Source organism: Asterias amurensis, chromosome 8 (assembly GCF_032118995.1).
Source record: "Asterias amurensis chromosome 8, ASM3211899v1".
NCBI lineage: Eukaryota > Metazoa > Echinodermata > Asteroidea > Forcipulatida > Asteriidae > Asterias > Asterias amurensis.
Genome location: NC_092655.1, coordinates 4,947,003 through 4,971,829, shown reverse-complemented (window position 1 = coordinate 4,971,829; position 24,827 = coordinate 4,947,003). Strand labels below are relative to the sequence as shown.

At 38.0% G+C, this 24,827-nt stretch overlaps 1 protein-coding gene and 1 long non-coding RNA gene across 4 annotated transcripts; one reads left to right on the top strand and one right to left on the bottom strand.

Moving 5' to 3' along the window:
• Positions 1 to 36: 36 nt before the first annotated feature.
• On the bottom strand, positions 37 to 16,820 carry LOC139940676 (pyridine nucleotide-disulfide oxidoreductase domain-containing protein 2-like). Of its 3 annotated transcripts, none has more exons than XM_071937037.1 (14): positions 16,687 to 16,820; positions 5,967 to 6,195; positions 5,572 to 5,665; positions 5,165 to 5,238; positions 4,773 to 4,928; positions 4,178 to 4,331; positions 4,002 to 4,063; positions 3,648 to 3,745; positions 2,707 to 2,848; positions 2,014 to 2,221; positions 1,314 to 1,625; positions 1,074 to 1,180; positions 688 to 808; positions 37 to 175 (listed from the first exon to the last, which is right to left on the bottom strand). In XM_071937037.1, the coding sequence occupies exons 2-14, from the start codon at positions 6,183 to 6,185 to the stop codon at positions 93 to 95; spliced, it is 1,830 nt and encodes a 609-aa protein (XP_071793138.1). In that variant the 5' UTR covers positions 6,186 to 6,195; positions 16,687 to 16,820; the 3' UTR covers positions 37 to 92. The 3 variants fall into 3 exon arrangements, with proteins under 3 accessions (XP_071793138.1, XP_071793140.1, XP_071793139.1); XM_071937039.1 differs by having other exon boundaries at positions 5,967 to 6,186; positions 16,687 to 16,814; XM_071937038.1 differs by lacking the exon at positions 16,687 to 16,820 and adding an exon at positions 6,910 to 7,024.
• A 6,277-nt stretch (positions 16,821 to 23,097) lies between these two features.
• LOC139940442 (uncharacterized) lies at positions 23,098 to 24,570 on the top strand. The gene is made up of 3 exons (XR_011786448.1): positions 23,098 to 23,223; positions 23,415 to 23,608; positions 24,442 to 24,570. It is a non-coding gene; the product is annotated as an uncharacterized lncRNA (long non-coding RNA).
• Positions 24,571 to 24,827: the final 257 nt, after the last annotated feature.

Genomic DNA, 24,827 nt, shown 5'->3' with positions numbered 1-24,827 from the left:
ATATATAGTTTTGTACTGTTTTTTGATAATAAGCAACGTCAATAGGAATTCCACGAGAAAATCATGTCACCAAGGCAACCATAGTAGTACCATTATCTCCTCTTGCCTCGTTTCTCAAGATCTTTGCTTGCCAAACGAGCAGCATTGCGACCAGGAGCCCCCATCACGCCCCCTCCTGTTAGGATCAAAATAAAAGAGTGTTTCAATGGGTTGTTAGCAAGTCAGCATTATATAATGCAGTCATGTCAAAATAAGACAAGAGTATACTAATTGAACAACACCTGTTTTCAAGAGTATACTAATGGTGTACAATATACCAATTGAAAAATACCCCCTTTCTAGCACCATGTAATGGTTTACAAGGTGCTTCAGCGCAACATGCAGCCAATCAAACCCGGAACACCGAGGGGAACCCCTTGGCTTTTTCGATAAGTGCACTGGGTTCTTTTAAGTGTATTACACAAAACATGGGGCCAACGGCTTTACGTCCCATCCAAAGGACAAAGCATCACGGTTAAAGTGTCTTGCTTAAGGACAAAGGTGTCATGACAGTACTGAAACCCACACTCTGCTGATCAGAAACACCACAGTTTTAATCCGGTGCTCTTAATCGCTAGGCCACGACACACTATTAGGCTAACCTGACTGCCCTGCATTAGATCTAATGTCAGGGTGTAAAGCGTTTACCTGGATGAGCTCCGCTGCCACAAAGGTACAGTCCCTCAACAGGAGAACGATAACTTGCTGCTGATGTTACTGGACGGCCAAAGTAAATCTGATCCAAGGACATTGCTCCATGGAAGATATTCTGGCCAATCAAGAACAGTTGAAAATGAATCAGAAAAAAAAACATTTAATATCTCTTGCAGGCCCGTAACCAGGAATTAGTTTTTTATCACCGATCTCTGGGATAAACACTGCCTACTTTTAGAAGTTTAGTTTTCCAACTTTAACTTTCCAGGCTTGAATTAGTAAGGCTGTCCTTGTGTTTTTTTGCACGATACTAATTGGACAAGGAACGGCAAAGAATCAAGAGGTGATTATCTGAAGTCTCTATGAATCGAGATACTCACCCCTCCTGTTAGTCCGAAGATTCTCTCTAACTCCGGTGGTGGTAAGATGTCTCGACCAACCACACTGGACTTGAACCCCGGACAATAGTCCTCAATATTGTCAAAGACTGTTAACAAAACAAAGTACATTGTTATTGTTAATCAACAGTCAAACCACAGAACCACACCTAGCCTACCCTGGCTTGCCTGGCCACAATGCTTCATCAAAAGTCCCCAACAAGCGTTTGTTATAAAACTCACCCATATCTGCATATTCATTCATCTTCCTTTCGTCCCACTTTTCACCATTTGCGAGATGGTACGGTGTATACTGAGTGAACAGCGTGGCCACATGACACCCCTCTGGAGCAATGGTACGATCCAAGGAGGATGGTATACACATCTCAATCATGGGTCGATGGTAGATTTCTCCCCTGGTGCACGGCTCATATGAAGCAGTGATACGATCCATACTCTCACAGTTCAAATGGATGGTCGATGTATGATGGGCACCGGGGACACCTGATGCTAAATTTGGATCGGCTTTGAAGTTCGGCAGTCTATCGAGAGCAACTGGAAAGAGAGAAATACAAAGATGCAAATGATTTCTGACTTAAACTTCATCCCCCATATTAAAATAAATATATAGAAGAAATATTCATCAGTGTGTTTTTGACAGCTCTTTCTATCGACCCACCATCGCCACTTTTTAAAACGTGATTGTTGAAGTCTATGGGACCATGGGACTATCAACAATTACTTTGTCGTCATGATGCAGCTATGTTCTGGATCTGGATATCATCAACGTTCTTACTAGAGCCAAACGAGAAGAAATGACACAATGAAGTAATTTCAGTTTAAGAAATTTCATGTTGATTTGCAGTCTTAGTTTTGCTGCTGTACTGAGCTCAATGCACAAACAAGGCAGTGATAGAAATTCTAATAGAGTATGGAGACCTACCATTGATTTTGGTAACTGGTGATGTATAATCAATAGCTTGGACGTCTTGAATGAATTCCTTTGGAAGAGCTTCCTGTGGGGTCAGATTCAAGTAGGTGATTCTGGCCGTGGCGTTGGAGAGGACCATCTTGCTTCTGATTTCAGTTCCATCTTCCAAGACAACACCACATGCTTTCTGATCGCTGTCTAACATAATGGTATCCACTGGCTGTGATCAAAACACATCGGCCATCAGGCCAGTTAGACATTCATTGGTTATGTTTGACTGGTGATTTCCACCACCTGTCTTCGAATCTCTTCTTATGAGCTCATGTTTTCCTTTGCAAACTCTGAAAAGTCTCTTGCAACCCCCCTCCCTTCCCCCTACAGAAAAAACAACTGTTACAAACAAAAGCCATTCCCAAACTAATTGGGTTTACTAATAAGAGCTTCGAAAAGTCGCACAGATTTCCTGTCTTTATGAAAAATCATTTCACTCCAACCCCTACCCTTTCCAAGGCTAATAATATTCTCTAGCGAGAGTCTTAGCTCGGCTTGCAGTCTAGTGTTCTTCCAAACGAATGCATACCAGGCCTGCTCTCACTATAACGTTTCAGTAATCTAAAGTAATCAGGTCTTGTAAGAAAATACTTCTGGCATGGTGAGCTTCAAGAGCTTTGGTGTCATGAAGATTTTCCTTGATTGACTATTTACCTTTTCAGTCATAATAGTTGCTCCATACGACTGTGCAGCATTGGCAATACTCTGTGATACTCCACCCATACCGCCTTCGGGGAAGGCCCAAGCATGTTTGACACCTTCAATCTCACCCATTACATGGTGCAGTAACACATAACTGTAGCAAGCAAACAAGTTGGCATTTACACCTTGTTGTAAATATACATTCAAATAAAGTGACCTGTGTAATGATATTTGCAAACACTCACTTCCATCAATCTGAAATTAACTGGACTTCATGAAACACATCAAGTTGTAGCCACGGTGGGCGGTGCCGGGCAGGTATGCGCAGAAGTTACAAATTTCGCCCAGCACTCTGAGTGAAATACACTGTGCTTCCCAGCACAGATTTCCTCCAGATTGCACTCCAGCAATGATGGCCCCATATCTACAACACTGATCCACATTAATATAAAACTTATTGGTTATGAAAGGTGAAGAACGAAGATAAAGAATGCATAAAGAAGTTGCAGAATGAAGGTGAAGATGAGGAGGGTGAAGAATGAAGGTGAAGATGAGGAGGGTGAAGAATGAAGGTGAAGATGAGGAGGGTGAAGAATGAAGGTGAAGATGAGGAGGGTGAAGAATGAAGGTGAAGATGAGGAGGGTGAAGAATGAAGGTGAAGATGAGGAGGGTGAAGAATGAAGGTGAAGATGAGGAGGGTGAAGAATGAAGGTGAAGATGAGGAGGGTGAAGAATGAAGGTGAAGATGAGGAGGGTGAAGAATGAAGGTGAAAATGAGGAGGGTGAAGAATGAAGGTGAAGATGAGGAGGGTGAAGAATGAAGGTGAAGATGAGGAGGGTAAAGAATGAAGGTGAAGATGAGGAGGGTGAAGAATGAAGGTGAAAATGAGGAGGGTGAAGAATGAAGGTGAAGATGAGGAGGGTAAAGAATGAAGGAGCTTATAATTCTTACCCTGCACCTGGTGTTTGTGGAGACACCATTGCTCCAGTTATACAGTCAGTGGCAAGAATTGCTTTCAATGGCTCTGATTCAAACCAACGGTCCAATATCTACAAACATAGCAAAAAAAACAATAACAACAACAACAAATTTAAACATTGATTAAATCGTTGCGGTACCAACAGCTAATGATTGGAACTGCCTCTAGCCATCAAGCTAGCTCGATGTTCTAGAGGTAAGAATCTACTCTAGCAATGCAACGGTCGTCACTTTGAATCCCACCCAAGTGCTTATCAGTCATGTAAGGTTAAAGAAACAAAGTTTCTGATGACTTTCATCAAATGAAAGAACTGTAAACTAGCTTACCTTAGCAACTGGTGCTGTTAACAGTTCATAAAACATGGGTAGATTTTTCCCAATTTGCGATCCTAATTGTAAAAGAATACGGAAAAGATTTTTAGTAAACTATGATAACTGCATACAAATTTTAAGCAATAACTTGAGCAAAAGCAGATGTTGTGGAATGAAATTTAAAAACTGACCAGTTTTCAGCAGAGTTTTAATTGCCGGCCACATCTCCATTCTGTCTTTGAATGAACCATCACCAAGGGAGGAGAGATCTACTGGAGGACTGTCTAAAAGTGGACCAATGGCTGCCCCGATCCCCTCAATTATTTCACTGTATACAAAGTATTCCTGTGAAGAAGACAGAAAAAAAAATCAATAGAAGGAGAAGGGGGGAACAGGTTGAACCAGCCCTTTCCCTCTACCACTGTTCATCCCTGTTGCTTTTTCTGTGTGCTTTCTGCCTTTCTCTTTTGATCTCTTTCCACTTGACTGCTTTTGTTACACAAGTATACCTGTTTATGTGTGTTGTATTGTCATTTAGCCTTCCAGGAAGAGCCTGATAGAGTTGAAAAGCCAAGGCCTTAACTATTTGTTTAAAAAAAATTGAGAAAGTGCATTTTTGGGGGGTGAAACTCAACTTTACTTACAGTTACTGGACTACTTAACATTGTCACTCTCACATGACAAAACTCTATCTGCTAATTATACTTGAGAAATCCTTTGGAAAACTGTGGTTTTCATTTCGTCTAACATAATAATTTCTGATCAGTCACGCCTATCCTGAAATACCTTTGCATCTTTTTCTGAAAACTGTGCGATCTGGTCGTAGGTGTTCTTGGCATTACTGCTGAGTAGAAGTGAGCTGGGTCTAGACGACCCTGCAGATTCACCTAACAACGGAGCATACGCACCAGCAGGTCTAACATGCACCTTTAAACCATGTTTCTAAAAAGCAGTAAACAAAAGTTAAACAATCAAATGTCTTACATTAGTTAGTTGTTGAGATTCTTGTTGATGGTTGTTTAAATAATTGTTAGTCAATAAGTTTTACAGATGACCATTTCACAAGAGAATCCATAACAATATTTCTTCTTATTTAGTTGTGTGTTTCTTTTGCACAAAAATTGGAATACAGAAATACGCTGAAACTAAAGTCACATAATTTCTTTACAGCTATTCACCTTAAGTTCTAGCTCTTCGTAGATCTCTGGTCGCAATAAACTCAGCACATAGGAACATCTGGAGAATTTGAACCCTTAAATAAAACAATCGAAGACAGTTATAATCATATAATGACCTTTCAAAAGTTGGGAATGTATTGCATTCGGCTTTACCAGCCAGGCTCCTAGTGTATGATACCCATGCCAACATCCTTAAAGACTGTGAAGGGGGTTACCCTACTTCAGCCCCAGCAGTAGGTGGCAACGTGTACTTGGTGGCAGTTGAAATCGGGTCGATGGCCCAAATCAGTTAAGTGCCCTGGCCTTAAAGTGGTGTCCCCAGGCCTTGTAATGTTAGCGATCTCTTAAATTAAAATCACATTTTCTTGAAGAACCTGACATTGCTTGTTGGTCATCTCAGGACAAACCTGGTACAATCTCCTCAGTTACTGCTGCTCCTCCTATGACATGTCTCCTTTCAAGAACTAAGGTTTTCAGACCAGCTTTCTGAAGATACGCAGACTGTGGAACGAAAACGCAAAAAAGTTGTCTTTTCATTTGTAAATACTACAATTTTGCAAACAAAATTGTTCGCCTAGGCCCAAAAGTTCCCAAAGCATGCAAGCATAAATACTTGCTAAGCACAGAAATATGTTGCTTAGCAGAAATGGGTTACCAGCCAAAAAAACGATACAGTTTACACTGCTAAGACTGGTACCCCACTCAATTCTTCATTAGCAAAAATACTTGCTTAACAGAGTAATCTGCTTACCAACTCTATGAAATAGAGAACTGTTTCTAGGATTGTGAACAAACAACTCACCGCAGTGAGTCCGTTATGACCGGCTCCTATGATGATAGCATCATACTCCTGGGTCAGAGCATCCTCTTGACATCCTCCTGCTGCTCGATGAACGATTTGAGAGGTACTCAAGTTCCTTAAGGTCACTTGGTTCACGCTACAGCCTATCACAGATGGCTTTCTGAAGCATACTTTCTGTAGGAGTGTTTCCCTTAGAGTGATCACCGGTAGACGTAACATGCTGTAGGTTCTAACAATAATGAAACAGTTGTTTCAAGACCATTTAAAGTTGTACTTGTCAGCAGTATTGGTACCAAAGCAAGTGTGAGGGGGCCTACTACTAGTTGTGTAACACTGTATTAATTAAATACTAAAAATTAGACATAACATAACTATTTCAAAATGTTCAGCCATTGGAACCTTTCGGTAAACAGTATTTTTAAAGGCCCACACTTCGTGTATCACAACTTTTATATCAAATAACAAACCTGTGGAAATTTAGGCTCAATCCGTCATTGGAGTCGGGAGAAAATGGGGGAAAACCCACCCTTGTATCCGCGCGTTTCGCCGTGTCATGATATGTGTTTAAAATAAATCTGTAATTCTCGCTATCGGGAATTGATATTGTTTTACTGTTTTCTCAAAAAGTAAAGCATTTCATGGAATAATATTTCAAGATAAGTCTTCCACCACTACCTTCTGTAAACCCTGTAAGTTATTTGTAAATCTGTGAACTTTTTTTGTTGTTGTCTGTCCCGAAAGGGTCCAATGGCTTTAAATAAATGTTGTAGTTTTGTATTCAAAAGTAAATTGATTTTTGATTACTGAATCTGTGTATTTGAAGAATAGCCTAATAATAAGCAGAATAACTTTAATTCACTTGTTCTGGATACAAAGCATTTCCCCACACCAACTGTGACTAAAGTGTAAACAAGAAAAAACAGAAGAATAAATGTGAACTCACTCTATGCCTGTTAGGAGGAAAAACCTATTCCTACGGCCAGACAATGTGTACTTGCGTTGGTGGTTAGAGCATGAACCTAGTCAGTTATGGTTAAGTTGGACCCCAGAACTAATACCTTGAACCCTTTTATTTACATAGAATGCGTCAAGCCAACTCAACCAGAGGTCTACTAACATTAACACAGGGTTGTAGCAACTTTATTGTTTCCACAACCCACTTCGCACCACCAACTTTGCACCAAGGGGCAACCTTGAAATCTTTTGTCAACACGTAAATGGCGTGAGTATTTATCAAGATAACAATAGGCAGGCTGATTTGTATGGAGCCAAAAACAGGCATAAACTATAATGAATACATCGATCGGCCTTTATAATCTATTACCCGTCTTTTGAATCGATTGATCAGACTTTTGCCAAGACCACTTGGCTGGGTGTATGATTAGAAAATTGGCTGACTTCATTTCCAGGACCAATTCTTCATACACTCACAAATAAAAAGATCCAACTTTATTAAAATCACTACATACTAGTTTTGTTTCCTCCTCCAGGAAAGAAGGGGAGACGTTTCAAGAGCTTTATAAGAGCACACCTGTAGAGGTATGTCACATTGTTGCTACTTAGCGGAACCAAATGCCAGGGGTTTTTTCATCTTCATCCTCATCTTCATCTACAACACCTACACTCAAAAAAAAAATCCCCTAACCATCCAACTGAAACAAATATTGCAACCATAAACTTGACTTTGATCTGTGACTGATTTTCCCTCCTCAGGCTTGCCTAAGACTAGCTGACATTTCAAGTGTTGAGCACACTGGTACCAATTACTTAGATCTTCTCAGAAAGCTTTCGGGAGTCATGCTTCATGAAACATCAACAGGAATGAGTTAGGCTTACCACTTGTAATTTTGTCTCAAATGACATAAAACATTAAAATAGAGGTGCAGCAAGAAAATAGCCCTTGTTTTTTTCTTCAAATGACATGAAACAATGAAATGGATGAGCAGCTTGTAATTTTGGCTCAAATGACATGAAACATCAAATGAATTGACCTTAAATAAGCGTTAAATAACAGGTAAAATGAGGCTTTGACCCTGTGAGGCCTCTTGAAAGCTCAGTCACAAGTATAACATTATTAGTAATTATTTTTTATATTGCGCCTTTCACACCCCAAGGGCGTCCCAAAGCACTGCACATTATTACCCCTGGTCACTGGGATAGGCCTCAAAGCATTCCTTAAACCATCTAAGCTCCCTTGGGAGTATACAGCCTGTGCAACATTCAATCACAAGAACCATTTACCCCAGGGCAAAGTGTCTTGCTCAGGGACACAAGACTGGGATTTGAACCCACACTTTGCTGAACAGAAGCACCAGAGGTCGAGTTCGGTGTTCTTATCCACGTGGCCATGACACCCCAGATGCTTTACTAAAGGCTTTACAACAGTGAAGCCTCTTGTGATGCTTTTAAGATGCATTACAAAAGAAATAGATAGATTGAACGGCAAGGCTTAACACTTTATAGCAGAATATTAAGCCTCTAATAAAACTGATAGTTTGTTTTACATCAACATTTTTGCCAGATCTAGCAGGATCGGATCCAGTTTTTTTCAGATGTGGGGTGCAATATTTCCTTATTTCTTCATGATGTCTTTATAGATGGAGTTAGAAAGTATGATGTCGTCTTTTTGAAATTGAAACAGACCTCTTTGACACTATAAAATGAAATTATGTATGTCAGGGGTCCATATAGTCAATGTTTTCTGTGATAAAATTAAAGATGAGTTACATAATAAAGTTTGTTATAGTTGGTTTAGTTAGATTACATGATGATGTAAACAGAATTGAAACTTAGAATCCAGTACCAGAGGTAATGAGATGCAAAATGTGGAAACCATATTTATGCTTAAAATAATTCTCATTACAGACATTATCTGCCCAGATGTTGATGTTCAGCTCATAAACTGCTTGTAGAAACTCGGACTAAAATTAATCAATCATTGTTTGTCCTAAAAGTATGGAATACATGTGAACATTTTGGTGTTGTTTGTTTGATATATGTCTTATTTCTTTGTGAAAAAAACATGTATGATAGTGTTTGTAAAATGAGATGCAGAATTTAGGATGTAATCAGAATGAAAAAGAAATTAATTGATTTATAAGGACCTTTCAAAAATTTTGTTTTCATTTGTTGCTCAGCCAAGTATTCCTTTTTATGTCTGCTGATGTGAACAAAATCAATTTTCAGTTTGGACGCTTTTTGCCAACTCTTCCATCATGAGACTAACCTAATTTGTATTATTGATATTTCTTGATATCCTTTAAAAACATTTCTTTTGTTTTAATAGGCTGGGGGTCCAACAGTATCCATACACTGAATTTGGTGTTATCAAGCTGATTAAAAACGCATTGATTCAATGCTAAATTGGTTTTAAATAAATGATAAATATCACAAGAACTCTTGAAGATTAAATACCTACTTAAAAAAAAGGGGTTATGCACGATTTGTGGCTTACTCAGTGTAATCTGTGTAGTGTGTAGGCCTAGGAGTCTGTAAAAATGTTTACAGCTAATGGTTTTTTGGGAATTAGCCCTTGATATACATGTTTATAGTTGTGACCCCCACACACAAAGTACACACTGTAGGATTTGGGAGGTGAAACTGAGCTCCGTTTTTTGAACAGTCCCTATGCAAATGAAGATCACACTTTAAGCCAATCAAATTGCATGGAATTGTATGATATGGGGCTTCACAATAGAGCTTGTCCAGTTACATGGTAACTTCGTAGCGGTAAGCAAACATTTATGACAATCAAAAATAGTAGAATCGGGTCCAAAAATAATGGAGAACATCAACCCACTCCACCTAGGCCCTAACCCCTCCTTTTTGTTCTCAAATAAATATATTGCAGCTGCTGGGAAAAAGAAAACATTTTACTGCCCCTTGCCCCCCCCCCCTCAAAAAAAAACACAAATAAATAAATAAATTAATTAAAATATATATATAAATAAATATATAACTAAAAAGGGGCATATGTTCCCTATATCCACGACGATTTACCGCCCTCGCAAAAAATAGATAAATAAGTAAATTAATAAAACTAAAAACTAGTTCAAAGAAAGGTTCAAGTTCAAGGATGATAGTTGATTATTTTTTACTTTTTTTTTTAATGTAGGCCTATAATTTATTTTGTTTTTGTTTTTACAAAAAACTATACAAAAAATTACTGAAATATATAATACAAGAGAGAGCTAAAGCTCCTAAAAAAACAGATTAATGAATTAAAATATATATATAAATAAATATATAACTAAAAAGGGGCATATGTTCCCTATATCCACGACGATTTACCGCCCTCGCAAAAAATAGATAAATAAGTAAATTAATAAAACTAAAAACTAGTTTAAAGAAAGGTTCAAGTTCAAGGATGATAGTTGATTATTTTTTACTTTTTTTTTAATGTAGGCCTATAATTTATTTTGTTTTTGTTTTTACAAAAAACTATACAAAAAATTACTGAAATATATAATACAAGAGAGAGCTAAAGCTCCTAAAAAAACAGATTAATGAATTAAAATATATATATAAATAAATATATAACTAAAAAGGGGCATATGTTCCCTATATCCACGACGATTTACCGCCCTCGCAAAAAATAGATAAATAAGTAAATTAATAAAACTAAAAACTAGTTCAAAGAAAGGTTCAAGTTCAAGGATGATAGTTGATTATTTTTTACTTTTTTTTTAATGTAGGCCTATAATTTATTTTGTTTTTGTTTTTACAAAAAACTATACAAAAAATTACTGAAGTATATAATACAAGAGAGAGCTAAAGCTCCTAAAAAAACAGATTAATGAATTAAAGAATCATTTGAATTACTTCATTTTTTGACAAAAAGTATTTGTGGAAAGTTTATTCCAACCTCGTTCCTTGTTTGTGTACGATTCATCGAGTTTAGACCTTGGTACGATCTCGTCGCGCCATTTTATATTTTTCCCAGAATGCCTTGCTCGATCTTTTCTGATTTTCCACGAGGCAAGCATGGTAGTGAAAAGTTTGAACCGAGGTAATTGTCATTATTTCTTCATTTACCACAATTTTCCTCCAATTAAACGAACAATGTTATATCTACAGTTGTTTCTGGTTTGAAAATTAAAACTGATATAGTTGCATAGCGTCTAAGAGTCCCACAAATTAAGAGTTTATGTTTGGTCAATCGCGGGTTTTATTTTTTAAATGGCGATTTTACCCGCCGTGTAAAACGGTATTCACATACATTGCAATACAGCCACGGCAGTAAGGCAAACATTCTGTATCCTGCCCACACTTTTAAAAGTATTTTTGCTTTTGTTTGTCTAGAAATATATAGTCAAGAACAGACACGCAGTAATAATTGTAAATGTGTAGGCCTAGTCAGTTCTGGCTGGGTCCAAAAACGGCAAATTTTCCGCTCGACATCACCAATTAATCCACCCAAAATTAGGTTAAAATAATTACAAACAATGAATTTTATTCGATTCTTATCTAACAAGAAGGATTTACTGCTAATAAATACATGACAAGAAAACAGGAAAGGCTTTAATTAATTTGAAAAAATATTTTTTAGTTAGGATTGATCATTATTTAGCCAAACATTGGTTAACTGGTCCCTATGAAATGATTATGAAAGCTATTTTGTTTTAAACTTTGATACATTTTTTATACACCTAATTGTAGGGAGGTCGACGGAAACGCCTCAATTGTGATTTGTATCTGTTTGTACACGAAAAGTGCTTGTGAAAACTCATCCAAAAGACATTAAGTGTGAATTGTGATATAAAAAATCATCTGTGGTTAGCTGAAGAGATTTCCTTTCTTAATTAAGCAGTTTTTTCTCGATTGATTGGAATTTTAAATGAAGAACACAGAGTTGAAAATACAAAAATTAGCGCGTAACAGACAGCCCATTTTCGGTCGCAGGAAAACTCAATCGCTTTTGTGTTGAAAATGGGTTTTTTAAAGTGAGCTCTCTTGTGGCCGCCGTAGCCTAAGGTCACGTGGGATATGTTGATATTTGTTTAGAGGAAGGTCTAAGGAATTGATAGGTACCAAATTTGATAGAATTTGATTGATTTTTAAAACTGTTTTGATGTTGTTCATTTTATTTTGTTACCAAAAGTTGAGGATTTACACATAAATTTGCATCAAAAATCCTAAATTTCTCAAACATGGAAATTACAAAACCTATACAAAACTCATATTTTCTGAAAGCTTATACCTTCATGATCATGTGCATATCTTTGTTACTTTGCTAGGTAGCTGCGCATAGCTGCACATTTAAGATTTAGAGGAGGCGGTCCTGACAGAGTTTTTTTGCAGCCTATGGACTTATGTGTATTGAAGCTGTCTTTGCTAGGTAGCTGCGCATAGTTGCGCATAGCTGCACAGTCCTGACAGATTTTTTTTGCAGCCTATGGACGTGTTTTGAAGCTGTCCACACGGGAACATTTGTATGACAATTGACATGATTTTGTACAAAAATACATTAAAATATAATATCTCCACAACCTTCAAAGATAAATGATTGATTTTACTACCATTAGATTAAGTTTGAGATAAGCTTTCCATTGGTACCAAACTTGTTTTTTTTTTCATAAAAAGAAATTGGAAAACCCGTCAACCTCCCTACTATTTTTGGGGTTGTACAAAGAATTGACTATAGTGGGATTCGAACCAACGACCTCCGGATTAACGTGCCGGCGCTCTACCAACTGAGCTATCTAGCCCTATATTGGCGGTGTCCCTATTTTGTCAATATCTTTGTTCAGGGGTGCCAGTCAGAAGCCATACAACTGTTAACTGCCGTGTAGCCAGGGATCACACCCAAATTACGATACAACCTGGGAAGCGGCAGCTAGGGGATCACCTTAAGGGGATGCGACTTTTTGTTACAGATGTCAATATATCCCAGGTTGTATCGTAGTTCATGTCCAGTGGAATTTTTTCCAAAATGAGGACCTCGTTAATATTTGTTTTTAAATCAAACCAGGTTCGGTAAATTGTGTAAATTATTGTATTTAATTTAAGTTATTTAAGTCCATATTGACCCAATTCACCTGAGGAAATCTTCAGAAAAAACTTGGATGCGCCATTTTGGTGGGCAGTGTCACTTAGCGTTATTCAGCAAAGTGCGCAATTTATTTTTTAGGCATTGCAGCGTTTACACGTAAACTTATTTCCATTAAAATGGTGAGCTTGGCACATTCACCTCATGTGACGTTCATGCAAGGGGTCAATAGTGGCATATTTGAGGCATTTAAGGTGTTAAGTTAGAAAATATTTCTTCACATCCTCAAAAGTTGTTCATTAAAAATGTCCAGTTGCAGATTTTTTATTTATTTATTTATTTTTTTTTTTCACATGTTATACACATTGCCTGTTGCATGCTCTGTCCAAAAACCCAGGTTTAAAACAAAAAATCAGTAACTCTTACATTATTTCTCCTTTTCATAACTAAATGCCTGTGTTAAAAAGAATCTGAAGTTACCAGTTTCGAGGCTTGTTTCTTTTAGCATACATTAGAATGAGTCTCTTCACAGCCATCTCCCGGCCACCAGTGCACCTAGTAGGGAAATGTATGTTTTGCAGAGGAGGGTCAAGAAACACTTTCAAACCAGGCTTTGTTTTTTACAGCATGGGAGGCTGTTGCCTAATTTAGGGTTGAAATTCCTTTACCTTTAATGTCTTAAAATGTGTTTATTTTAGTCTCCTTTGATTAAAGGAAGGACAAACCCCTCCCACATCACAGCCCCCCCCCCCCCCAATGAAAAAGCAGAGCAGAACAAAATGATGCCCCCAGTCGAGAGCACAAGCCCCTATGACACTCCCTTATTGGTTGCACCATTGCCTTTTTGTTTTTACAAATTAATTATTTTATATTCTGCAAAAAGCTTCGAGAGAGATAAGTCAGTAGAAATAAAAACCAATCGTTTTTCACCTGCTTGTGAAACAACAATGCATAACAATCTTGTTTCTCTTTTTCTTTTTTGAAAACAAAGCAAAATGTGTCAAAAAGCTTCAATGAATGAAAATGTTCTATTCTAAAAAAGTATACTTGTAAATTTGAAATATTTAATTTCCGTGGAACACTGTTATGTCTACTTATTACAGTTGTTTAAATCTTAAGTGTTTTATTTTCATGATGTGTCCTACATGTATGTATGTAAACTGATTGTCTATTATTTCTTGGACAGAGTCAACCAGCTTCACTTTGAATGGTGCTTGTTTTCATACAAGTGTCCGCCTGCACTAAAAGAACAACTGTACACGCTCAAGTGTCTCTCCCTGCAGTATGAAGCATGCAAGCACAAAGACAAGGAGCACCGTTTTACAGCTACAACCTCAAATCACTGCGGTGAGTCCTTATATAAACTTTCTTTAGTTTACTGTCAGTTGATGCTTACAAGTCCCATATCACTTAGATTTGCCTTGTCACTCAATTGCATTTTAAAGGCAACTTGGTGGCAACCAACTTAAAACATGTTGCCATAACTTTTTCTTGGGCTGAAACAGGGTTACCCCCTAATATTAATAATAGGTATGATCCACTACAGGAGCTTGGCTTGCACTATTCCTAACTTTTGTGCGAAGCAATTAAAGGTTAGGTGCCTTGCTCAAGGGATAAGTTTCATGATTGTGATTTGACACACACTAACACAACAGAGGTTGGGTCCAGTGATTTTATACAGGTACTTGCCAAATATTCAAACTCCATTTATTTTTCTGAGCAAATGTCCTCTCCCTTGACATGCTTGTAAACATTCATGCTTGCGTACAGACGCTGTTGGTTGGCAAATGCCAGAAAGTTGTACACCACAGGCAGGCCCACAAACACGTACATGTATACCTCATGCCGTCATCAGTCCCAGATAATGGGCTCTATATTCCCTCATTTTGGCATCCAGTAGTGTTGGTGCACATGCTGTTTGTGCAATTTACGTATTTTATTTGAACTGTAATATTCAATGATCCTTATGAAGTCACATGTTCAGAATTTTTTTTAATCTCAATTTAACAGAATGTTGAATCATTTTGAAGGTTAATGAAACAATTTTCATCTATGAAGAACTATGACCCCCCCAACAAGTAAACTTAGTTTATTTTGTATAACACAAAATTGGTTTGTGATGCGTGTTTGTTTAGTAGTGTTTGGTTTTCTTGAGGGTAAACAAAAACAAATATTATTAGGTTTAAGTTTTAATCCACACATTTTTTTATCAAGTTGTGCAGTTGCCAAATAAGTCTGTCCCAAGATTCCCCCAGACATGTGTTGTGATTTATTATGTGCCAAGTAAACTTTGTGATGTGCCTTTTATCCCACTTTAAGACTGTGAATAGTTGTCTAAGAAGTGGCTTTCAAGCGAGAACCAAAATGGGAAAAACAAAATTCAAGGCTTTCTTGATCGGACGCTTCTTGCTTGTATAAAAACTGAAGAACTTGCAATACAATATTTGTTTCCACTGCGCCATTTTGTTGAATACCTCAAACGAACGACCCTTCGCCACCAGGGCCCAATTTTTATAAAGCTGTTTTAAAAGCAGAAGTTTGCTGGACAAATTTCCTTGCCAAGCAAAAATGTAGTGGGCCACCAGTCATAACAAAGTAAACATAATGTAATTTTGGCTGGTAACCTCATGGTTCTCCATATAGGTTAAATGTTGTTCAGTCGTCAAACTCCACAAACCATTCCTGCACCACCGGCATTGCATAAATCATTCCTGCAAGACGGACTGGTTGTGCAAAATGTTTTTGCGCAATCGCCTGATTGCTTCTATTGGGAATGAAAGTTTCAGATTTGCGTCCAAGTATCTTATCCTGCTCTCCGATCGGCGGTCTTTGCCTTTTTCCTGTGCGCTGTTCATTTCAACATCCATAGATCTGTCAACCTTGGACCCCTGATGGACAATGTAGAATGATAATTTCTCTCACGATTGTGCGTTGACTCATTAAATTGAGTCTTGTTTATCGGCTGAACAAATTTCTTTAGGTTGCCTTGGGAAACGGAAAAATGCAGACCAAATGCCGGTTCATTTCAAAGTAGCTGACTTCTGGGTAGAACCAAGTGTACACTATTTCGATCGATCTTTTGTTAATAGTAGCGTGTGATTTTAAGGTCCATTAAAACGGTGGATTGATCTTGTAACTTTTTTTTTTTTTTTTTGCCCGGTCGCTTATCAGTTTTATGAAATTAGAACCTGGTGAGGACATGTTGCTTATTATTTTGTTCAAGCATGTTTTTTGTGCGATGGCTTGTAACCTTGGTAATAGTGCTGTGCGTCGTGTCACATCAGGGGTTGCCCTTAATTTGTTTTTCTTCAAATGACTAGCAGGACCAGTTGGCTTGACTTTTCACTGGTCCGCCATGTTTTTGACTGGTCCGTCAATTTTTGTTTAACCAATAGTACACTGTTGTTATACCAACTGATACATTATCTTGATTTCCAATCGTTGGTATTTCAATATGAATTGCAATGTCAACTTAACTGCACTGGAAGCTAAGCTTGGGCGGTTCCAGAAATTTGGGGCTCGGTTCCGGTTCCGAAAAAAAGCTCGGTTCTGAGACATACCCTGTTCCAATTCAATATAAAACTTAAGCCGCTCGTCCCGAGCTCACACACACACACAATTGAGCCGATCTATTTTAACTGAAAATAACCAAGTTAATCAGAAGTCGGTGCCGAGCTCACACACACACAACTGGAGCCGATCTATTTTTAACGAAAATACCAGAATACCCACCCCAAGTCAATCAGACATCGAGCCACTGAGCACCTACTCTCCCTGCATTTAAACAAGTCTTTGATTTAGCCGGCAGTACGTCCGTAGTAGTGCAGTACGTCCGTGTGCAGTATGTCAGTAGTGCAGTATGTCCGTAGTGCAGTATGTCCGTAGTGCATGCAGTGTGTCGTCTCTGTACATACAGTGTACATACAGTGTACATACAGTGTACATAGTGTACATACAGTGTACATGCCTGTACATGCCTGTACATGCATACAGTACTGTGTGTTTTGTGCATGAGGCAAGCTTTTATGAATATGGATATATCGGCAGCCAATCACAACGTGCTGTCTATACATGTGTACATGTATATGCATGAGATATACATGTACACAATGTGGTGGTGTGCTGTGTGTGCACTGTGTATGCAGCCACATGTGATAGTTGATACTCACGTCGGCTTGAAGCCTTTGCACATTGTATCTGCGGTCACCGCTTTCAACATCAAGCCTCAATATCTAGAGCCGGTTCGTGGCAGGATCGGCTCCACAGAGCCTTTTATAATTGAGACTCGGTCTTCTATATTCGGAACCGACAACAGCGGGTACCCGGTTTCACAGAAGAATGGAACTGCCGGTCTGGTTTTCAATTTGGAACCGGGTAGAACCGGGTAACCGAAGAAGCCGCCCAAGCTTACTGGAAGCCATACTTTATTTATGGGCGATTCCATGAAAAGGTGGAATTTTCTTAGAAAAATGAAATTGCTCCCAGAATTGAATTTTTATCTTTATTTCATTCCAAACATGTCCAAATGTTTTTTATGGTTTTATCAATTTGACCTATTTTTATAGTCAGTATCAATTTTCTTTAAAAAAGTATAAATGAGAGCAAGTATGGGCAGTATTTCAGAAAAAATATGTAAAATTTCAATACAACTCAATGTACACTTGTGTCAACACTTGGTTTGAGGTACTCTCAGAGAGCGTAACGCGTGTTACCAAAACACACCCTTTTAAATTTGATTACTAAACAGCCTGGTTTCAAATGCAGCAACTTTTAATTTTTCTCCTACTAATAAGGGCTCATGTAAAAACAGTAAAAACTTAGATGAATTCTTAACCACCGCTTCACAATCAGGGGTCGAAATTGCCACTAGCTTTCTAGCCCGGGACTACCAGATTTACATCCGGGCTACTGATTTTTCCAGTTTGATAGCCCGACGGGCTAGTTGAATAATAATGCAAAAATCATCATCACAAACAATAAAGAACTATGTTATTGGTGTATTGTAAAGTTTGAGCCGTGACGCGAGACATAACGTGGCTTTCGGGCTACCAAAATCTAATCAGGGCTACTAAAAATTATTGGTCACTAGCCCTGCTGACTACCATGGAAATACACTTAATTTCGACCCCTGACAATGAGCCTCAGAAAACTGTAACGCATGTTACCATGTAACGCATGTTACCAATGTAACGCATGTTACCAAGACCAATACACTGTAATGGTCAGATGGGCACAGCACACAGTTTAAAAACTAAAATATTCCTGCCACGTTCCATGGCCTGGTAGGCAAGCATAATGTGAATGAGGTGGAATTACTTTTCAACATCCCACGGCAAAGGACATGTCGATGGAATGGTTACCGCTCGATAGTCCGAAGGTTCGATGGTCCGAAGGTTCAATAGTTCGAAGGTCCGATAGTCCGAAGGTTCGTTAGTCCGAAGGTTCAATAGTTCGAAGGTCTGACAGTCCGAAGGCCTGTTATTCGGAAAATAGGATAAGGTTAAATATTCCGAAGGTTCGATAGTCCGAATTGACATTAAGGTTCGATAGTCCGAATTTACACTAAGGTCCGATAGTCCGAATTGACAATTAGGTTCGATAGTCCGAATTTACAATCATGAGATAGGTATGATAGTGAATTAAAAAGAAATCTTAACAAAACAAATATATACTTTATTTACAGAATATTTACAACATATAAGTTCTCAGGCAGGAGTGAAGTGGAGAGTAATGGGAAGTTAATTAACATCAGTGTTTATGTTTAGTCCAAAGGGTATATATATATTTATCGTTATGATGTCATATTAAAAAAATAAACAAAAACAGATTGCTACGTTAATTTAATTGACATAAAAAACAGCAAAAATGCTCCACAGCAATCCTTTACAAGGAAAATATTTTTTTTTAGTCATCCATCAAAATACACGCACTAGTCCAGACAAAAATGCCCCAGGCCAGACGATTTTTTGTGGGGGGGGGGGGGCACTCCCCTTGCCGTCCCATCACGCGATATAATTGGGAGGGGGGCATCAAGTGTCATTATGTAATTCTGCTCCACCTTCCAATACGATGCAGTCAGACTATTTAAACAACTTTTTTGTCAATTCGGACTATCGAACCGTATTGTAAATTCGGACTATCAAACCTTATTGTCAATTCGGACTTTCGAACCTTATCGTCGATTCGGAATAATGAACCTTCAGACTGTTGAACCTCGTTTTTGTTGCGAACTATCGAACCTCCGGACCAACTAACCTTTTTTAAATTCGGTCTACCGAACCTTCGGACCAGTAAACCTTCGGATCGATGAACCTTCGGACTAATGAACCTTTGGACTATATCGCATCAAATGTTCGGATTAACGAACCCTATTACATTTTCGGACTAATGAACCCCCTCTTATGGAAAATTTGCGCGTTCGGACTATTTCACCTTCGGACTAACGGGCCTTCGGACTATCGGGCGGACCCCGATGGAATGGGGGGGGGGGGGGGTCAAATTAACGATTCTATAAGCATGGGGAGCTGTTTTTTGTGGTTAATGATTGGGATTATTTCCGTGGTGAAGTAGTGCAAGTAAGTGAAGAAAATGACTTCATTGTTTTAGGGATGCCCCCTGCTTGAAGGAATTGGAAGTTTGCAAGTTCTAAAGATTACAAAACATTTTATTTTAGGAATCATATTATTAGGAAACTGACGAACCCGTGATAGTAAACAGTCGCATGCACTACAAATTTTGGGGTATGTAGAGCAACTAAAAAAATAAATGAATAAGAAGGTCTATAGCTGCTGTTTTGTTCTTCAAATATGATGTGCAACTGATATTGGTTGATAAATTTGAGAAATTGTAACTCAACAATTGAAATAACATCAATAATGTAGCAAGACAAATTGTAACGGGTGTTACCGTAACGCGTGTTACCTTAAATTTTGTGATATGTAGAGCAAAACGTTAAGAAAAAGGTCTATTTAATTTTTTGCTCTTAAAATATGATGTGCTGCTGATATTGGTTGATATTTTTTGAAAATTTGTAACTCAACAATTGAAATAACATATAAACATGTAGCTTGGAAAAACTGTAACGCGTGTTACCGTAACGCGTGTTACCGACTATTTAGCAATTTACTAAAAAAGTTACACTTGGATTATTGTAATTATTTTGGTATGATAAACCTTAGCATAGTACTTGATGACAATAGAAACACATTTGTAGTAGACTGGTTAGTTTGAGGACAAAGTTGAAATTAAGTTCGGTATTTTTTTTGGTCATTCCATTCAGCGTAACGCGTGTTACCGATATTCGCAGAGCTCTCTCAGCTAAACCAGTTGATCTTTCACTTTTGTGTGAACATGGGGATCTCGCCTAGATATTCAGGTTTTGAAATACAAAAGATGAACACCTAAATCAAAGTAGTCTCGCAGCCAGAGAATGGAGAATGATGAAGGACCCTCAAAAGCGTAACGCGTGTTACCGCGGAATCGCCCTTATGTGTACCAAGTTATTGTGTTCATGAGGGGGTTCATTAATTTGAGAGCCTTTTTTTTTCTTCTTTAAAAATGTAAAAATAATATTATTAATTAATTTAAAAACAGGTTAGATTATCTGTCGGAGCAAAATGGAAAATAGTATATGGTCTTTATTTTGGTAGTTTTTTATAGTCCATGGTTTATTGTAAGCACTCAACGTTATCAAAGTATTTCTATGTAAGAAGTACTTTTATGAAAAAAATTAGTGTGTTAAAAACAAAAAAAACTTTAAAACCGACTGTTAAATTATCATTTACTTTTTATTTATTACCTTAAAATCTTTTTGGGAGGGTTAGTGCGATCGCTTTAGTTATTTTATCATGTGTAAACCATTGCCTATTATTATAGATTTAATAAGAATTCATAAACATAAGACATCTGATGAAGAAGTTCCCAAAAATTGTTCCACTTTCGTTCAGATAACCCCCAACAAAAAGTAGACATCAAAATAGTTGCAACATGCAGAAGCTTAAGAGTTTTATGGTTATTTTTGTAAATTATGTGCGGAATGGTCGGTGTCGGCGTCTGATGTGTGAACAAATTTTCTGTTTATAAAATGTTTTAAAAAGAAGCAAAAACAACCATGTGTGTGTTTTAAAACAAGATTGCGTTCTAGAACCAAAGTCTTTCTTGAAATCAACCCGCAAAAACCCCAAAACAACCGCGCATATGTGACCAATTATCTGTGTCTTCATTCGCCCAGCCTGCAAAGAAAACCAAGCCCCAAATTAAAACAAAATCAGGACGGAAGAACCTTAATACACAATCAAAAACTCCTTTTTGCTCATCCAGAGTATCCTAACTTGGTAATTTTTGTTGAATAAAGCCTAGACCATCTTCAGTTTTTTGTAAACACGCTAGATTCCCACGGAAATCTGCTCCGTTGACAACCGGCCATGCTGCTGACAGAATGTGCGTGTTTTGCTGTGTGGTCTTTTGTCAAGGCAGTTGGAAACTAGTTTTGCAAGCTATCGCGTGCTTTCACCGAAAGAGGGCGTTTTTTTTCGCGTTATTGAATATTCTGAAACGCCCTCTAGCGTTCAATGTTTCTTACATATATTGCTACACGAGAACAAATACAAAGACTACAGGCCTGTGCGTTGCGTGATGGGATTTTGCGCTGTGTATGTGTGATCGTCGGAAGTTTGCCAGTGTTGAGAGGCACTTCAAGTGATTTTGTTAACGTGTTAACAAAAGATGCAAAAATAAGCAGGAAGGCGAAAGGGCTGGAGTGGCAGGAAAGTGCTAACTTTGGAAGCATTTTTTAACTAGGTGCGTTTGTTTACGTTTTTATAGCATAGCGCAGTCTAGCGTGGCATAAACGCCGGGATGCACAATACAACTTACAAGTTTAGCTAAATGCTTGGCCAATTGCTAAGGGGTTGGGGGGTTCGTTTTTAATTTTCATAATCATATTTATATAAAACAAAAATAAACAAATATAAAGAAATAGATTTCCAAATTATCAGATTTAGCTGAGCCTCTGGGTTGTTGGCTTGGGGTGGGTGGGGCTTGTTTGTCTCGCAGAGTTTGGGTAGTGGTGAGCCAGAGACTAATTGATCTTTTTCTCTTCAGATTAGCACGCAGGGAATTAATTTTCTTAATATTTTTTTCAGTATGATTTTTTCAACAATTCATTGTTCTGTAGCAATTATTTGTTTTCAGGTGAGCAGAAGGGAGTTTAATTAAGGCAATGAATAAGGGAATGGGGTAACATGGGGTAAGTTACTGGGGTAATGGTTTGCAATGCGAGTGCTGCAAAAAACTGTAAAAAATTCAGTGACAAATATTTTAAAACTGTTATTCAATTTCAGTTGCACAGCATGTAAACAGCGACAATGAAATAAATATGGGATTGGAAAGTTGACCACCATCTTGAAATCAGTGGAAAGTATATTAACATTAAATCATCAACAAATAAAGATTTGAAAATAGCCTTGGTGCCCTCTCAGTTGGCCTTGGTGCCCCTTTATTTTTTAGAGCGTTTGAGGCTAAGTGGCCTTGCCCCTCTGAAGCTAAAGGAAGAGGCCTGTTTTGAGTAATTACCAAAAGTGTCCCTGTCTGCGATGAACAACTTCAAATTCAGGAAGCAAAGCCAGCCAGATACCACACAGAGGCAACAAAGGCGATGGCCTCCATGCCCCCGGTCATTGCCTTGATGCCCTTGAAATGCTCCAGTAGAATGTTTCAATTTCCTCATAGGGTGCCCTTTTACAAGTAGGAAATGCCTTGGTGCCCCTTCACTTTGAAAAATGAAGCATACAGGCCTGCAGAGCCATACAATAGACCCTTCCCATGAAATATGCTAATCACATTCACGCATGCGTATAGACCCTGTTGGTTGGCAAACGCCATAGAGTTGTGCACTAAGCAGACGCGCAATCGCGTCTGAGTCACGCATCTATTAGTCGTGTACAAAACAGCGCGATAATCCCTCATTTTGCCAACCAAAACGTTAGTGCGCCCACACTATGTGCAATTTACATATTTCATGGGAAGGGTCTTTTTGCTCAAGGTTTCTTAACCACTAGACCAGCAGGCTGGCCTAGTTCTATTATTTTTATGTTCTATACCCAACAATATTTTCAATAACTTTTTAAGCACATTTTTCTGTTAGTTCACTTGCAGGCTGTCATCCCTCAGTGTAGTCAAGGTTAGGGGAGTGAAATGCTGGAGCTGTCTCCTAAGCAAAAGATGTTATCTTTCCTGATCCTTCCATCCCATGACAGAAGTTGTATAAAGGTTTGAGTTAATGCATTATTTCAACAACGAAACGAGTACCACCAACCTAAAGTCAAACTCCAGGATTGCCTGCTCTGCTTGGGGAGAAATATTTCCTTCAAAAAGTTTGGCATGCCTCCAGACAGATGCATCCATTAAAGAGTTCAGTGTACCTTTTCACATCTTGCTCTATAATAATTTTTCTCTTTCAGATGGCTGACCAGGATATCCACCATGTCTTGTTCTGTGAAGGTGAAGTAGAGGAACCATCCATACAGTTGAGATGTCCATCTACTAGGATGGAAATGATCACCAGATGGAAAGGGATCTTTACTTCCCCATTCATCCACGAACGCCTTCCACTCTTGTTTGGCTGAGACATAATTTTTATGAACAATCTTCACAGGTAAGGCAGTCTACTGAACTAAGTCAGTGAGTAAATAATGGGATTGTTGCTGTTACACTCAACACGTTTTGTTTTTATAATGGGGTTTAATCGAGAGTGCTGAGGGGGCTAGTCAAACCTTTTCCTTTTAGGTAGTCCTACAGACTAATCAAACCATTTAGGAACCTATTATTTGACTATTTAATTTATCATGAAAAGGTCACACAAGAGGCAAGTTGGGGAGACCAAAATTGTGCAAGGTCTGAAACCAAAACGTTGACAGGAGTGGAGTGCTCAGCCAAAATTCTCTGAAAATCTTTGTACATGGCCTGCTTTTAACAGTTTGTTGTTTTTAAATCTTTATTTTGACACTGCTGTATGATTACTTGCATGTGATAAGTGTGGACAATCTTCGAGGACTGAAAAAAGGCAAAGTCTAGCGAGTTTACAGGCTGAGTAAAGTATTTGCTGTATTTTCACCCAAGAGAACTCTTTCAGGCATTTGACTCCCACCAAATAACTGTTAGTTTCTTCATCTATTTCATTTCTGTTTACAAGTTTTCTATTCAATTATTGTTATTGACAGCACAAGTTGATTCAAGTCGACAGGTTAAGCTTATTTTCTTTTGCTGTGGTGTTTGAAAGATTTTTGGAAAGTACCTGTTGAAACTGCATGTTGAATCTTAATGTTGAACCAAAATATCAAGACAAGTAATTTGCTGTTTATAATTTTAACGGTGCGTGCCATTGGCTAGATTGAAAGTATGAGTACAACTTAACTGAACCACTTTGAATGACTAAAAATGTTCTGAAACTTAAATAATTTCAAATTGATCCATTTGTTTGTGTTGCAGATATGTTTTTCATCTCCAAAGAGATGTACCTATCAGCAAGTACAAGACAGGCATCTGACTGTACGAGCTAACTCTCACGAGAAGGTCGAGTTACCAAAAGTGTATATTTGATATTTATTGAGTTTTGATTTTATGCTATAAAATGATGCAGTAGGTTGTACTGATGGCTTTTTATGCAACTTGGACCGAGATTTAAGCTTTATTTAGTGAACTATTGAAACTTGAAAAAAGGGTCAAAATTTGAAGGGGAAAAAACGGATTTAAACTACATTACTTTAGAGCGAGCCATTTCTCACAAATTTGTTTAACAGTCGACCTCTCCCCATTACTCGTCACCAAGTCAGGTTTTATGCTAATCATTATTTTGAGTAATTACCAATAGTGTA

Coding starts and splice junctions, on each gene's coding strand:
- LOC139940676 (XM_071937037.1), bottom strand. CDS start 6,185: ATGTTACGTCTACCGGTGATCACTCTAAGGGAAACACTCCTACAGAAA. Junction 4,929..5,164: donor ACGAAGAGCTAGAACTTAAG/GTGAATAGCTGT, acceptor ACTGCTTTTTAG/AAACATGGTTTAAAGGTGCA. Junction 4,332..4,772: donor TTTCAGAAAAAGATGCAAAG/GTATTTCAGGAT, acceptor TCTTCTTCACAG/GAATACTTTGTATACAGTGA.